The 16,373-nt window shown below is 53.1% G+C and overlaps 4 protein-coding genes; 2 read left to right on the forward strand and 2 right to left on the reverse strand.

The window, feature by feature from the left end:
* Positions 1–170: 170 nt before the first annotated feature.
* RCC_03037 (probable flavoprotein involved in K+ transport) lies at positions 171–2,791 on the reverse strand (the record flags this gene model as incomplete). XM_023768330.1 has 13 exons in its annotated part: positions 171–337; positions 460–668; positions 725–784; positions 842–1,186; positions 1,310–1,462; positions 1,524–1,615; positions 1,667–1,729; positions 1,794–1,890; positions 1,953–2,089; positions 2,143–2,249; positions 2,300–2,310; positions 2,367–2,437; positions 2,492–2,791. 13 exons carry the CDS (start codon positions 2,789–2,791, stop codon positions 171–173), a joined length of 1,812 nt encoding a protein of 603 aa, XP_023624098.1.
* Positions 2,792–7,855: 5,064 nt separating this feature from the next.
* Positions 7,856–11,386, forward strand: RCC_03038 (related to phosphoinositide-specific phospholipase C; the record flags this gene model as incomplete). The annotated part of the gene is made up of 1 exon (XM_023768331.1): positions 7,856–11,386. One exon carries the CDS (start codon positions 7,856–7,858, stop codon positions 11,384–11,386), a length of 3,531 nt encoding a protein of 1,176 aa, XP_023624099.1.
* A 664-nt stretch (positions 11,387–12,050) lies between these two features.
* RCC_03039 (uncharacterized protein) lies at positions 12,051–13,046 on the forward strand (the record flags this gene model as incomplete). XM_023768332.1 has 5 exons in its annotated part: positions 12,051–12,084; positions 12,144–12,181; positions 12,232–12,246; positions 12,396–12,917; positions 12,969–13,046. 5 exons carry the CDS (start codon positions 12,051–12,053, stop codon positions 13,044–13,046), a joined length of 687 nt encoding a protein of 228 aa, XP_023624100.1.
* A 1,105-nt stretch (positions 13,047–14,151) lies between these two features.
* On the reverse strand, positions 14,152–15,752 carry RCC_03040 (uncharacterized protein; the record flags this gene model as incomplete). XM_023768333.1 has 4 exons in its annotated part: positions 14,152–14,689; positions 14,775–15,465; positions 15,524–15,610; positions 15,677–15,752. The coding sequence occupies 4 exons, from the start codon at positions 15,750–15,752 to the stop codon at positions 14,152–14,154; spliced, it is 1,392 nt and encodes a 463-aa protein (XP_023624101.1).
* Positions 15,753–16,373: the final 621 nt, after the last annotated feature.

Here is a 16,373-nt window from a genome sequence, read left to right on the forward strand (position 1 = left end):
AATGAATATTAGCAATCATGGAGACGCATCCGCATATTATCAAGACATATTGATTTCATTTCGAGATACGCAGAACGTCGCGGTCCAACTTCCCACATAAAAGTCTCCTTCCAGCAATTTTGATATCTCAGCATCAGCTCATTCAACGCAGTCCTCACACACGGCAAGCTTCAAGCAGAAACTTCAACCTGCTTACCAGGCTTGACACTGTTAGTATCGTTTTGAACCACTCTGAAACCCGTCCAGCCTGGAAGGGTAGCACGGATCTCCTCCTTGTACTTGGCAAGTCCTCCAGCGTAGCAGGTCTGTTCAAACGCTTTCCCGGRAAGAGATCCACCTGCAGAGCGAAGAGTAAAAGAGTTAGCATCATCTGAGATGATCTAGACGTGGATAGGGACATAGCGTAGCTCGAGACGCCTTCGAACTACCCTGTATGCCTTGTGTCTTTCGGTATCTTACCCATGTATGTTGATTTGGTTGTAGGAAACAGCGAGCAATCAGACAAAGCGTTGATACGCTTCTTCCACTCCTTGCTGGCTTCGTCGGTCGGATCGATGAATTTGATATTCTGCTGTGTGATGTTGTTGATCGCGTCGCGGACCCAGCGACCTTGGACTTCAACGCTCGTTGGCCCGTTGCTGAGAAGGGTGGGGCCTTGTGGACCATAACTGTGCAAGCTGCGTGTTAGTATATATGCCGGACGTTTCTTGGGTTTTCGACGTACAGATGGAACATATTGGGATATCCTGAGACCGTGGTTCCGAGATACGTGTARGCAGCCCGTCTGAAGTAATGTGGTTAGTATGATGCACCAAGGAGGATTCTACATGGTTCAACTTACTTCCACTCGTCTTTCAGATATGTTCCCTTGACGCTCTTCAAGCCCATGTTGGTCATTCCTCCCGTAGTAATATCAAAGCCAGTGGCGATGGCGATGACATCAAACTCATAGTGCTTCCCGTCCGTGGTCTTGATGCCAGTCTCCGTGAACTCTGCAATGGAGTTGCCCGACTTCTCGGAAATGTCGATGACGTCCACATTCGGACGGTTGAACTGCTCGTAGTAGTTCTGCTCCAAGCAGGGACGCTTCACGCCGAAAGGATGTGGTGGCTCCAGAGGGCAGAGTAGGTCACGCTTTCTGGCATCGTGGATACGTGCTCGCTGCTTCTTGGCCCAAAAGTCGTATCTAGAGGTGGAGGGCAGAGATGTCAGCAAGGTCCAAGTCCAAGGCAATTCTACTGTGGCTCAAAGCCAATTGAGAAATATCTTTGAGCTTCCCGCCATGTCTTTTGCCCTTTAGAACACTTACGCTGCTCGGTTGGCCTTCTGATCGTAGAGGTAGTCGGCGAAATTGCCGAGCCAGAACGCAAAGCCGCCGTGCGTCCACAACTGCTCATAGAACGCCTCTCTCGTCTTGGAATCAACGTCAAAGGTATATCGTTCATCGAGATCGAAGCAGAAGCTTGAATGGCTCGATCAGTATAAGATCCAGATTGAGAAGGGTTGTACTCATCAAAGCTTACCCGCCGAAGCAGCGCTCTCGATAGGCGAAGAGCTCGGGGTAGAATGGTTTCAGCTTGTTCTGCTCTTCTACGCTGAGATCCCGCTTGCCCATCTTCGATCGATCAGATCAGTATGCCTCGAAAATATGGATCAGACAACTCACTGGAATGGCCAAATTTGGCGTACGCTGGAACACTTTCAGTTCACTTGCAACTGGACCCCACTCCTAGAAATCGTGAGGTGAGTATCCTGGAAAGGAAGTCGCAAATGTGAATGCCAAATGGACACACCTGGGAGATCTGCACACCACTAGCACCGGTCCCAATGACAGCGCAGCGCTTGCCTCGAACATCGACACCCTCAGGTGGCCAGAAGGACGAGTGGTACCTGAGAAGATACACCATTAATATCCGTGTGAGCGGTCATTATCTCGACACTGGCAGACCTACATGGTTCCCTTGAAGTTCTCCAGTCCCTTGAAATCAGGGATGTATCTTTTCGCAGCGAAGCCCGCGGCTACGATGAAGAACCTGGCTTTGGCGGTTCTGCCATCGGCAGTGTGGATGGTCCACTTGCCTTCATCCTCCTATAGACGGAGTCAGCCAGAAGTTCAGTAGATCCCACAGGAGTACTTCATACATCAAATTGAGCACCCGTGACAACGGTCTCAAACGCACAATCTTTAGAGAGGTTGAGCACTTTGTCGGCATGGTCAAAATAATTCTGGAGCTCTTGATAGTTGGGGTCTGAAGACGTGGTCAGCAGCACATCTTTACTGCGACATTGAACCACTCACAATTGGTAGACCTTGGAAATGCAGAGATTAGCATCTGCGGAGTAGTCGAACCACTTTGTAGGCGTACCATGTCCAGTCCTTCCATACTTCAGGGATGCTCAGCTCATAGATGGGCACCTCACTATCAACGCGCGCGCCCTAGTGATCGAATCAGTCGTTCATGCGCTGATTTACTACAAGCAGCAACCTCACAGGGTAGATGTTGAATCTCCAAGTCCCACCGAAGCTAGTCCCAGCCTCGTAAAGCACAGTATTGTGGCCAGCTTTCCGCATCTCATGAAGCAAGAAGGTACCGCCAAAACCAGCTCCAACTATCAAGACATCGACGTCGAGATTGTCTGCGTAAGGTCCAGTTGTAGCACGTCTGCGTCCGCACTCGGCGAGCTCTCTACGGAGACTGCCATCGCCCTTCTCGAACTTCTCTACGTTGTGAATACCAGACATCTCTTCGTATAGACCGCGGATGGAAAGAACTTTCTTGAGAGAAGGCATTCCGACTTACTGATCAGCGGGCGGGCAGCTGCCTTTAAGACATACGACTTGTGGAGATGTGCATCTGCTGTCGAGCACTGTTTGAAGCGCAAGGGTATCGGAGGCACGGAGAGCATGCTCCAGGAGCAGGACAGAGGGGTGTGCAGGTCAGTTTGGTACGTAGGAACACGTAGACTGGCATCTCCGCATTGCAGGACGCTGGATGACAAGAATGGAAGACGGACGCGTCAACGGGGTAGGGAACAAGCTCCACTATAGCTTTGGAGATACTCAACTATGGCCCATGTCCGTGAAAGATTCGTAGTGTTTCGACTCGAAAATTCTTGAGGAAGAAAGCATACTTAACCCGAATGCAAAGTCCTTTTCCTACAAAAGCATAGTGCTGGTATAACCATACCATAGCGGAGACCGTATCATAAATCTCAACAGAAGCAGATGCTGAGAATCGCCGACGCAATGATCGTGACACCCTGCATGACAGGTCACGGGCTGCGACAATACTGTCTTCCCGATGCGTCCGATGGAGCCCTCATCCATGTTTGCTGCACCCATAGTGATTGTTCCGACTGGCAATCTGAGAGCATGTTGAGGGGAAGGCGCAGCGTCAGCTTCAGAAAAATGCCAGGAGATGCGCAGATTTTGCGGGGAAGCCTGTTTCCTGCACCTTTCAGAAGCTCTACATAGTACTTCAAGAGGGGCGTTCGAGGCACGGTACGAAGAGCCCTGATCGACGTACGCGGAGCTGGCAATCGCGTAGCCTGTGTTGCCACTGGACAGGTGAATGTATTCACTCGCCTTGGGTCATCTGCGCTGCTCCGTTGCTTGGTGCCAAAGATGTCCAGGGTCTTCACATCCTCAAAGGATGTCCGTGACACGATTGTCTGATGTACATTGTCTGATGTACATCGGGCGCGTGAGCTCATATTAGGCGGGACTGTACCAGAATAGGTATGAAATTCGCATGAGCAGCTCCGCATTCCCCTCACTGGGCGGTTCTGATGATTGCGATGCAATCTGGGTACCACTCCTGTCCGGAAACCCCTCTCCGTATGTGGTCACTATTGACATGAGGTTGGTTGACAAAGTAGTCTACCAAGAGAGCCGGCCGCGCTAGAGACACTGACGCCCCGAAATCTGCCAAGACATTGCTGTCACCTTGTCGCCGTCTTGTCAAATCGTTGTGCTGTTGTACCCGGCATTCCTGTTCTGATCTTGCTTAGCTCGGCATAGCGTCGACAGGTGGCCAGGCGGGAACGAGTGAATTCTCCTCTGGAATTGACCGTGATGAGCAATAGGCGTCCAATATCCCAGCCATGCCCAGGCAGGAAGCCCACAGACCCTGGATGTTTTTTCTCTTACCATGCAAGAATGATGGCACGACGCAGGGCCGTTTGCGTCACTGCACCAGCTATAGATCAGGAGGCCTGGTACAGACTGCAGTCGAGCTGTAATCCGTTTTGCTATTTCGCTTTTGGTCATGACAAGTGACCGTGGTACTTGCAAAACAACCACTTTATGATTTTCACCTGTTCCGCCCAGCTGCTCTCGCATTCGAATGGGCCGTTGAGAGTGGAGACGAATCCATGATGATTGAGCCATGGAAAATACTCAAAGCGGCAATGTCAATGTGAATGCGGCTTCTACCTGCCGTGGGCACGCGACTTCCAATTACCATCTCGTACGGTCAGTGCTGTGCTCACTTGCGGAAAGTACAGAAGCGTGCGCCGCTTGAACCCGACCAGGCCGACTGCATACGTTTTCCAAAGCCACGGGGAGGAGGCAGGGCAAAACGCCCCGGACAGTTCAAAGGACTAGCATGAGAAGATCCGCGATCGGCTTTCGGTGCTCTCATCCGCTGGCTCTACGCCGATCCATGAGCGGATGCATTTCTACAGCACCTCACTTCCTCAAGACTCAAGGTGGAAATCTCGAGCGAGGTATTCTGAAACTGAAAATGTAAGTACATGCTAGTGGTGAGCAACGAATGTCGCAGAGTGCCAAATGAAACGGTAGTATCAAACCTGTCCGACCCGACGAAGAAGGTCGAGAGACTGTTCCACGTGCTCGACGGCATGCCGCCGAAGACCGACTGTGCGCAACTGCTCTGTGACAAGGTGCCCGTCGGCGAATGGAGACGCAAAGTCGCTGCTGCTCGGCAAGATTGCCCGACATCTGTGACATTGGTGAAAGCTGCAACCGGCGTCAGCAATCGTGTCAGGCGGGCGGAGAACACAGAGTGCGTTTGATGACACGCCGCGGGCGATTCGACTCGGAAACACATCCGAATAAAGTGGCATCAAGAGAACCCATCGGAATTAGCACGTGTCGCATTGAGTAGTGGCACGCGGCTGATGGTAAAGCGAACGCTTCAAACAAGGCATTCCTGTTCGTCTCGCACAGCGTTGAAGGATTGAGAGGCTGCACGAGMTCCGCACAGTGTAGGCGAAGTCTCCATAGTGGACGCTTCTGGCGCGATGCATAGAAGTCAGTCTCGTGCTGCGTGCAGGAGTCTGACCGGTCCTTCGGTAGCTTGCTGACGTGTTGCCATGCAGGTGAGTGTGATTTTATCCTGGCGATGCAATACCTAGGTCCAAGCCACATGCCGCAAACAAGAGCGTGCTGCCTCGGACGATGCCTGCGGCGGTTCGAATTTGCTCACAGAAGTTGTGATGCATCGAAGAATGTTCCATTGCAGGGAGCAAGGGGGTGAGGTGCATGGAAGCTGCACTCCTCGCCAGCCCAACCCTTGCAAGAAGCGGCAGTCGGGATATTAACTGTCAGTGCTAGCCAACGCATCCCGTCATCAAACCATGCGTGTGCGCTGCATCCCTGCGCTCTGGCGGCATTGCGGCATTGCGGCCTCTCGGCGGTCTGCCGTGGAGCCCAATTCATAGTGGTTTGGCGGTCAACAGGGCGAGGCAACGAGCATCCCTGGCAGGCGATAAGATAATTCAAATGATCTGGTGCTTTCATCTCCAATGATCATGCCTGAGCAGCATGCAAGTCATCCAAATCGGTGAACTAAACCTGCTTTCACTCAGCGATCCACACCGCCTTCCTCCGCATGCGTGCGGCGTGACGTCTCAGGTGATCAATCACCAGTTGCCGTATACCGAACGCCAACCCGCCGGCGATTGGGCGGCCTTGCGAAAGTATCAGAGAAGCTCCTTAGCGCGGTGGAGAATGCCAGGCTGCCCCAAGTTCGACGGCACGGCCAAGAGCTGCGACATGAGACTGAAGAAGTTAAGGCAATCTTGCCGCTCATTTCTCGATTCGGCAGTTGAAATGCAGCACATCAGACCGCCAAATGATGAGTAACCCTGGAAGGATAGCATCATACATAGCACAATCGAGCACTTGAATCCTGCCCAAGCTGTCGGGTTTGCGCTGTCCAGATACAGCGCTTGAAAGAATGTCCTTTGCGAGACTGCAAATTAATCTGATGAGCTCACGTGGCAGCTGTACGCGGGTCTCTGGGGTCTTCGTCTGTGTTGAGAGCACAAATTTGATAGACTTCCATATGGCTCCCTGCGCGTTACCACGCACGAGCCACAGCATTTCAGCATGGCACCAAACAGAGGAACTGCTTCCGAGCCTGACTGACTGACAGGGGCACCACTATCGCTGATTCGATCGAAACGCAAGATGTAGATACAGATACGGCCTTTCGGCTGCCAAGGACCAAGGTATGCTGCTTGCCATACGAATAGCAGCYCGTAAGTGTGGGTAGAAGCAGACAGGGCGTCATTGGCCGCCGCGGCGCGGATGAAGCTTGCAAAACGAGCTGTCAGCGTCGCGGCTACTCATGCAGATGCATGATAAATGATGCCTTTGTTGCGCGTGACATGAAACGTGGCAGGTCTGTGTGGCCAGTGACAGAACTCTGCGGCACTGTCTCCATGGACACTGTGCGGCGGTGGTGAGCGAGATGTTTAGATGATATCCTGAGAGTCGGACAAGGACCAAGACCAACAATATTGAACCAAGCCAGGATTTTATCTTCGTTCGAGCGTTCCCAGTGTCCGTGCTCGCGCGCGGGACGTCATATGCGGGTGGCCGCGTCCGAACACTCTATTTCCAGCGGTACGGCATCGTTGRGCCCCAAGGCCGATCACGACTTTGAAGGAAGACAGCTCGTATTGAATCCTACCAGCCCGGTGTCGCAGAGCGCAATCGCGCACGAAGGGATATTGTCGGCCACTACGAATGAGGTAAAGCGCTGATCGTACGGGTACAGTACAGTGCAGTACCTAGGCAAAGTGCTTTTGGAGACTGTCCGCGGTTTCGCGAGGCGGCCGCGATTCGGAAACGGACCCAGAGCCAGGAGAGTGGGTGGAGTCATCATCGCGGCATCGCCTGGGCTGTGGCTCCAGACTAAGATCTACCTTACCAGCCAAATATTCTCTCCAGGGGACTGCAGTCACTAGCGGCCGGCACAAAGATCAGAAACCCGCACATCTGTCTCTCATTCTTGCAGGACTTGGTATTCTACCCGTCGTTCCTTCCCACGTCTGCCTCCAACGCTCTTTTCCTCTGGGTGATTAAACAGCATCGAACCTGCCCCCGGTCGCTCGTCGGTCGAATTTCCACTCTCGGCCGAATCTGCACTCCATCCGCGGCGTTCCCATCGATCTCGCACCTTGCAACTTTCGCAGCCCTATACCAATCCGCATTCGCCTTGCCCTGCAGCAACGATACCGCATAGCTGCACTGTGCCGCGCGCGTCGCGCATCTGCAGTCTGACCGGAGGCGCAGGTCTTGCGGGGTGTCTACTTAATTAGCGACAGCTGTGCTGTGCACCCATCGTTGAAACCAGGAATTCGTTTCGAAATCCATCGCGAACAACGACCACACACGGTGCTGCGCAGCACCGGCCAGGCCAGCCTTGTGTGTATCCAATCCGCCAAGTCGCCTTGTTGCGTCTTCCTCTCCACGGCTGCCGACAGCCTCACACCGGCCTTCGCTCCTTGCCACACCTGTTGGCGCATGCATGGCTGTCATGATGCCCAGGTTTTGTCGAATTGAGTAACTCTTCTCCACTCCACCAAGCCGTCCACGACAGCCATGAACCTCGCCTCCGACACGTACGACCAAGATGCCTTCTCGGCATCCTCTGCTCCTGCTGCGGGACCCACACAGCGCGCGCCAGCCGCCTCAGCACGGCCGTCGCGTGCGCTGCATACCAACATTGCTATGAGCGCGACACCCGCTATGGGCGTGAGCGCATCGTTTTCAAGTCGATACTCGAGCCGGAGCAGTTCCTTCACCCATCAGCTACCCGGGATAAAGTCCAACCCGTCCGCCTCCCAGGACTCCCTCCCAGACAGCATGTTCTCTCCCCATGTATTCTCCGCGCCATGCCCGATCCCCCAGCAATCAAACAAGCATGAACGATCGTTCCCGGAGCGCTCGCCTTCACCGCACACCCGGACAGCACCGCCGAGCACCGTCCCGGAGGCCATGTCCGTTGGTAAAAGCCCAGGTTTGATGCGAAGACTGTCGCGGGGTGCTTCCAACAGGTTGCGGCGCAGAGCATCAACCACCCACTCTTTGCGAATGCGTGACCAGAGCGCAGGTCCCGTTCTCGTTCGCCGTCGTAGCGACAGCAATGGAGCCTCGGACTACGGCCAAGACGTCTCGGATCTGGATCTAGACAGCACCGCGGAGGACGTCGAAGAAGATTCCAACTACACGTCTTCAATCAGGACTTCAATCCGGGAACGTCAGAATGGTCTAGGCATCAGTGTTGGCAGGCCCAACATTCCATTCAACACTTCTGGCATTTTTGAGGGTGGTATTGCGCCTACTACCTCAACTGTTCTGGAAAACGGTACCTGGCTCACCAAGGCAACCAAGGGTCACACCAAACGTATCAAATTGTGGTTGGACACTAATACCGCAAGAGTGTGTTGGCACTCCTCAAATCCGAGCAAATCCTTTTTTGTAGACGATGTCCGGGACGTTCGCGTTGGAGCGCAATCCCGGAACACTCGCGACGATGTGCAGATCCCCGAGGAGCAAGAAGCGCGTTGGGTGACCATTGTCTATGATGAGCCGGAGCGGTCGAAAGGGCGAACGATCAAGACGATGCATGTCATTATGCCCGACGACTACATTCTTAAGCTCTGGACAGACGCATTGAGCATTGTCAGCAAGGATCGRTCGGAAATCATGAATGCTCTTCATCCGTCGCCTGAGAAAAGCGAGAAAAGCATGACAATGGCCTGGAGACGAGTCATGGCACGAAAGCAACCAAACAGCGAACAACGCGTTCTGCTCGATGATGCTCGTTGGCTCTGCCGAAATCTTGAGATCAACTGTACAGACTCCGCAGTGAAGACCCATTACAAGGCCGTCGCGAGCGATGAAGCCGCAGGACTGGACCATGAAGAATACCGGAATTTTGTGCGCTCATTCCGAGACCGGAAAGATCTTCAGAACATTTATAGAAACATCAAGTTCGGCACAGATCTTGACATGGACCTGGCAACCTTCCTGGAGTTTTTGAGAGTTGAGCAAGCCATCGATGTCGTCAAAGAGCGCAGTTACTGGGAAAACGTATTCGAAAGGTACTCGCGACCAACTAGCAATCGGCCGGTCCTACCTGATGCACCAGTCGTTCCTGGGCAGCGATTCCTCAGCATGCAGGGCTTCCAGAACTTCATCTCTTCGTCACACAGTGCACCTGTGTCTGCTTCGAAGGGCGACCCCACCTTGGATCGACCTCTCAATGAGTACTTCATTTCAAGCTCTCACAACACATATCTGTTGGGACGACAGGTGGCAGGCGTTTCCAGCGTGGAGGGCTACATCGCTGCGCTTATCAAAGGGTGTCGCTGCATTGAGATTGATTGCTGGGACGGTGACAACGGCCGACCAATGGTCACACACGGAAGGACCATGACGACCAAGATTCCATTTGAGGATTGCGTTTCTGTGATCGCCAAGTTTGCGTTCAACAGCTCGCCGTACCCTCTTATCGTCTCATTGGAGGTGCACTGCTGCCCCGAACAACAGCTGGCCATGGTTGAACTTATGAAGACGTATTTCAACACAATGATGGTCACCGAGCCGATTGTCCCGAACTCCACCAGCTTGCCGTCTCCCGATGAGCTCAAGAATAGGATTTTGGTCAAGGTCAAGGCCGCCGAGAATCTCGAGCAGCCCATGTTCGATTCTGGCAATGGCCGCAGCCGAGCGCGTRGCCTGACTTCCACTTTCGTCCGCACCCCGTCTGGAGATAATCAGAGTACACTGTCCTCACCGATGGTACCCAGCTCTGTCGCAACAAGTCCGTCAGAGTACAACGCTGCTTCCACGCCCCGGGGCTCTACCATGACAACACCGAGCAGCTCTGCAGATGACAGCGACGAGATAGCTGCTTCGATTGAAAGAATGAAGAAGAACAACAAGACCAGCAGAATCACTCCCGAGCTCGGAAAGCTCGGTGTCTATTCTCAAGGCATCAAGTTCGATGGCTTCGGGGCGCCAGATGCGCGCTCGTTCAACCATGTTTACTCGTTCAATGAGAACACATTTGAGAAGCTTTGCAACAAGGAACCAGAGAACAACAAGCTGCTATTGGAGAAGCACAACATGCGATACTTGATGCGCGTCTATCCTGGCGCGCGGAGAATAGACTCGTCCAACTTCAACCCATTGCAATCGTGGCGTCGCGGAGTCCAAATGGCGGCGCTAAATTGGCAAACCTACGATGTGCACCAGCAAGTCAATGAAGCGATGTTTGCTGGTCCAGACCGCATAGGATATGTGCTCAAGCCTGATGAGCTTCGGCATGCCAAACACGTTCCGATCGCCGATACCATCGCTGAGGCGCCGGAAACGAAGGAGAAGAAAGGCAAGAAGCTCGTAAAGTTCAGCGTTGAAATCATTTCAGCGCAGCGGTTGCCAAGGCCGCGGAGCCAGAGCACCGCCAGCGGGATGAACACCTACATTGAGTTTGAGATGTTCACCGCGGACGACAAGGCGCGCGGCATCGCAACTGGCGAGGGTGGCACTGATGCGTCGGCACGTGACGGCAGTTCCGGCATTGGCTCTCCGCTGAGAAAGCGAACGCGGATCGTTGAGGGCAATGGCTTTGACCCACAGTTCTATCAGACGATCAATTTGACCGCCGAAACGAAGTTTCCCAGTCTGATATTCGTTCGGTGGACCGTGTGGCATGCACCAGAAGCACGCCGGTCTACATCGAACAACAGCATCCTTCTCGCATGCTTCACAGCCAAACTCAGCAGCCTACAACAAGGATTCCGTCACCTCCCGCTATTCAATCCCCAAGGCGAACAATATCGCGACGCGAAACTGTTTGTCAAGATCAAGAAGGAGGCACCACAACCGATAGTTGTGGCGGACAACGCATATGGTATCATGGATCAGTCCGCTCCATCACCAAGAATAGAAGGTCGCAGCATGTGGCCCCGACGTATGTTCAGTCGAAGCGGCAGTTTACAACGACGAAGAGACGGCAGTGAGGCTCCTGGATTGAGTCGAACTTCGAGCACGCAACGACACAGAGAGGGCGACATTCCCACGCCGGGCCAACTGAGTCGAACATCGAGCATGTCCAGCCGCTGAACAAGCACACTATTTCTGCATTTATGTTGGGATACCCCGACTGGCGTTTTGAACGAAGGGAGGCATACTCTATACATTTTTTATACCCTTGCCGCGCTTGTTTGTTGCAACGGCCGCTGGTTCCGCTTTTGCTTCGGGAGGATGCTTGGTGGAAGACCAGACCACCATGAAACGTTTTCTTTTGTCACATTGTACAATACCCYTGCATATCGCATGATGGACAGCACAGGAGCTCGCCATCTCTCTGCAGGAACGGAGGATAGCGCATTAGTACGTCTCGGGTTGAATCGCAACCCTCGAGGACGCAGGCTAGAATAGAGAATGGAAAGATCAACGCCGCACAGCGGTGAATTGCAGGCACACCTTTCCCAAGCCGGCGCACAATTGCATCTCATGTGGTGAGACGAAAGGTGAGTAGCGGCGTGTGAGATAAATAGCAAGACCCAATTCGTGAATGTCTGCTGGCGAGCATGGTCAGTGGGGCCAGAGAGTCGAGACTGAGAAAGCCGTTTACGCAGAGAAGCTCTGAAAAACTTACCGTCCACGCATGTAGTTAACTGGCGGGGAGCTGTTGCGCAGCGTATGACGTTGAGCTGCGACTTTTACCCATGTCATCAGGCCCTCTTCTCTGCTGCCCACATTGCCCCAACTGAGTTACCTTACCATGCCCATTGCAGTCGTCACAGGAGCTAATTCGGGTAAGTCTGAAGTCTCTGGAGAGATGTTTGAAACGGGAAGAGCTCACAAGGCGGGAAAGGTATCGGACACGCCATCGCCGAGTTGCTCATCGGAGAGGTGAGTTGGGACGAATGCTGCATCGAGATTTGAAACTGACCAGTACCAAGGGTTATGAAGTGCATGTAAGAATCCACTACTCCATCACTGCCCGGGAGACCAATGCAACATGAACCAATCTGCAAGAAATCGCAAACTCCAGCAAACAGGCCACAAGCAACAAAGTCCCAACACAAGATAGAAGCAGCTCACTAACCTCATTTATTCATGATAGGCTGCAGATCATGTAGTGGGCGAAAAACTCCAAGCCCTACAATGCAGACTCCACCGTCTCGATGTTCGATCTCAGGAGTCAATCGCGGGTTTCAAAGCTCAAATGGCCGGGAAATCAATCGACGTCTTGCTCAACGTAGCGGGCGTCATGTCTGCAAAGGAGACAGATACTCTCACGACCGTGAACAAGGAAATCCTGACCAAGACCTTTGAGACAAACACTTTTGGGCCACTGCTGCTCACCCAGGGCTTGCTCGAAAACCTCCTTGCAGCAGAGAACGCAAAGGTTGGTATCGTGAGCAGCAGAGTGGGTTCCATAGGTGATAATTCTACGGGTGGATCGTATGCCTACAGAGCTTCCAAGGCAGCAGTCAACAGTGTGGGAAAGAGCATGGCCTGTGATTTGCAGGAACAAGGAGTAGTTGTCACGTTGCTTCATCCTGGGATTGTACGCTCGGGAATGAATCCAGATGTTGCTGAGTTTCCTGAGGCCGTGGAGCCTGATGTTGCGGCCGCTCAATTGGTATGCGCATCGTTCTAGCTCACTCACACGCTTGTGGCTAATCTCTCGCAGTGGGAAGTGTTCAAGAGTAAGGGAATCGCTGAAACTGGGCGGTTCTGGCACAGAGAGGGCTACGAACTGCCATGGTAGTCATGGTATCCATGGTGAACTAGGTCTAGACAATGTATCCAGCAGCGTTGAACATGATGTTCTTCTGGGCACGAGGCCACAGGTCAGAAGGCTGACTAAATCGATGTTGAGACTTGAGACGATGATGTCTGTCTGCATTGGGATACTTCGGGGATCAGGTACAGGACTGTCGTTTCGTACTGATCTGTTCTCAAGCCTTCCGCCGACTATGAGTTGCTTTCCGAGTTCAACCTTTCGATAGCTACAGCTGTGCTACTCAATCTACCGGTAAACTTATTTATACCATCTTTCCCGCGCCACCGGAGATCGTCAATATGTAATACTCCAGACTACAAGGCGTACCAGCACAGTTGAAATAAGGCATGCACGCCACTATAAGACTCGTGGATGTAACTGACTATCTTGGCGGCATGTGATATTTCCCAAAGAATCGAAGAAGTGATCTCTTACTATGCCGGCAGCAGAAGATGACATGATCTGACAGACTATGAGGCTGCGACGTTACTGCGAATGGTAACCAACCCCCCGGAAGCAAAGGGGCAGACATCAGAGTCGAAACAAGAAGGGAAAGACATTGCCAAGCGATTGGAGGGAATCGTTCACAGTCGAGGACCATTACCGCAGGCAGCTTGAGCATCGCTATGAATGTGACGATATTGAGAACATCACACGGGAGCCGAGACGCAGTCTACAATTCGTCAGTCTGTACAAGGCTCTTGCTGGTGGTCAGAATCGACGGACTCGGTCAAGACAGTCGCTGCGAAGGAGCTGAGCGTTCGAACCCTGCATGCAACGTCCTTGATCTTACCCGACTCACCAGAGACCTCGCATGCTCCATGTATCCAGATTTTTGAGTGCCGTCATCCTCTCGAAAGCGAGATATATTATTGGTAAATAACCTAGCAAACTGTGTGGGGTATCGATGCGTCGTGCCTTCCTTCTAGGCAGCAGAATTTCAATATGCTCCGCCACAATCAACCCGTCCGCTCCTAAACCATGCTCCAAACTCCGGTCCATGCAACATGCGAGATGTTCTCGTCCTTGAAGAGCATCACGCTCTGATCGATCCGATTTGTTMTCCAGATTTCAACCTACACATCAGCCACTAACCTTGTTGGTAGCCTGGGACGGATTCCTGTATGACCTGTTCGATGTTCTGCGAATAATGCGCCAATTGTCGAGTGAGTTCTTGAATCACCGCATCCTTCCGATCGTTCTCCGCTCGAAGCATTGCAATTTCTTGCCTCAGAAGAGTGATGTCCGATGTATTGCCCAGGTCATCATCCAGCGAACGTTTCCGTTTGGCCGAGCCCGATGCATTCAGTGCGGCAATGGCGTCCTGGGCGGCTGAGTCGACATCGACATCTTCATCTGCTCCAAGCCCAGCGTCCTGTGAGTCGGGGTTTCTGCTGAAGTGGACCCTTCGTAGGTGTTCGTTGAGATTTTCCTTCCGCGTGAAGCCCTTGCCGGCATGACGTTTGCAGTCAGCATGAGGGCACATGAGTTGCGCCTTTGGGCCGCCATGCTTTCCATGGACCTCTCGCTCATGCCGTAGGAGACCTCCACTATATGTGAAACCTTGGAGCTTGCCACACGACTCGTGAGGACATCTATAAGGACGGTCGTGCTTATCCATGTGTTTGCTGGTGATGGCAGTTAGCATTTCAGTTCATGATCAAAGTAGCGAATCGTCGTAAAGTCTGCGTCCACCGGAATTGAACAACTCACCTCCATTCGCACTTTCTGTCAAACGTGACATTTCGGCAATCCTCGGTGTAATCGCAAATGTACTTTCCGTGTTCGTTCTGAGGAGGATCGCCTCGCTTGAAGGCTCGGGAACCTCTCCCAGAATACCCGTCAGTTTCGACACCAGCTGAAGTCACTGATKCGGAACGACTTCCTGGTCGAGCGCCATTCGCAAGAACGGCATGATGTGCATTGGCAGCCGCAATCATCTGCTGTTGGAAATCCTTCYCGCCGGACGACATGACGGAGTGTGAGCGCTTCCGGGATGTCTGCTCCTCCATGGCTGCGTTGTTGGGAGAGGGATGCGCGCTCAGTGGAGGGGTCTGCATTTCTGGCGATTGTGGATTCATGAAGCGCGGCTTGGACGTCTCCAGCAATGATGGAGCAAAATCGCGGGCTTGATACTTGTAGTCGCCCAGTGGCGATGACGCGGCGGTACTGTCCACCCCCGAATAGAAGTAATCACCAGTCCAGAGATCCGGAGAAATGATGGTCCTGGATTGTGGCAAGGGGTGTTGCTGCGCAGATGCGGCGAGCGATGTGCTGTCTTGACCTTTGTGCCAAGCCAAGACCGGGTCTAGAAGGCTGCGGCCGTCGGTATACGCGTTGATACTTGTAGCAGGAGATCCGCTCGGATGAGTCCGCTGGCTTCCTCGTAAGGCTGCTGCCTCCACTGTCAGTATCCAGTAGTATTCGACGGGGCATCAGGCAGCCCCGAGAAGATGACTCACGATGGATATGATGCTGAGGATGTGCAAAGCGAGATACTCGACGTGTGTCGAGGTCCGTATTGGCCTGAAGTGGCGCCTGTGGCTGAGCTTTTGTGAGATTTGTCAGCCGATGTTTTGAAGCCCTAAGTCAACTTTCCATCGGGCTTCTCTCACCTTCGTCCTGCATCGTCGGCCGGCCCGATGGGCGCTCCACGTACATGGCTGGCTCTGCGCTGCGTTCGTTCTGCATGCTTTGCTGTGATGGAGACAAAGCCCTACCAATCCACGGACGGCTTTCTCACCTGCAGTTCGATGCGTGCGCGCTGCCCAAGGTGGCAACCAGAGTGGGCCTGAACCACACAATCAGTACTCCTGCGGTGGCGCGCGCCTGCACAGTGAGTTGAGCTGATCGGGATTGTGCAGTGGGTGTCAGTGCATGAGAGGATGACAGCGTTGGGCTGCCCGAAAGCAGTACGCTGTGCGTGATGCTTGATTGGGTTGGTGATGAAGTGCAGTGCCGTTGAGGTGGCGGCGGGCGGGCGGAGAGTGGGGATAACTTTGAAGTCGTCCTATCTGATGGGGATTCTGGGTTCCGGCTTTGGAGGAGGGCAATCAAGGACACCAAGTAAAGTCTACGACACGACAAGTCACCGAGCAATTCACTCCTTAACCGACCCACTGGACGCAGACCTCTGTTGAGGGTGAATGAGCGACCGAACAAGAAGGACAGGTCGAGAATCCGCGTGCAATTCCAATCGAGAAGAAGTGCGCACTGCTCCAGCCTAGCTCATATCTGTAGTTCCTACACAGTCTTGAGACAGTATGGCAGTATGCATGTTTTCTGATCGCTTCAATCTGGTTCTTGCTCTGA

Source organism: Ramularia collo-cygni (genome assembly GCF_900074925.1).
Source record: "Ramularia collo-cygni strain URUG2 genome assembly, contig: RCC_scaffold03, whole genome shotgun sequence".
Taxonomy (NCBI): domain Eukaryota; kingdom Fungi; phylum Ascomycota; class Dothideomycetes; order Mycosphaerellales; family Mycosphaerellaceae; genus Ramularia; species Ramularia collo-cygni.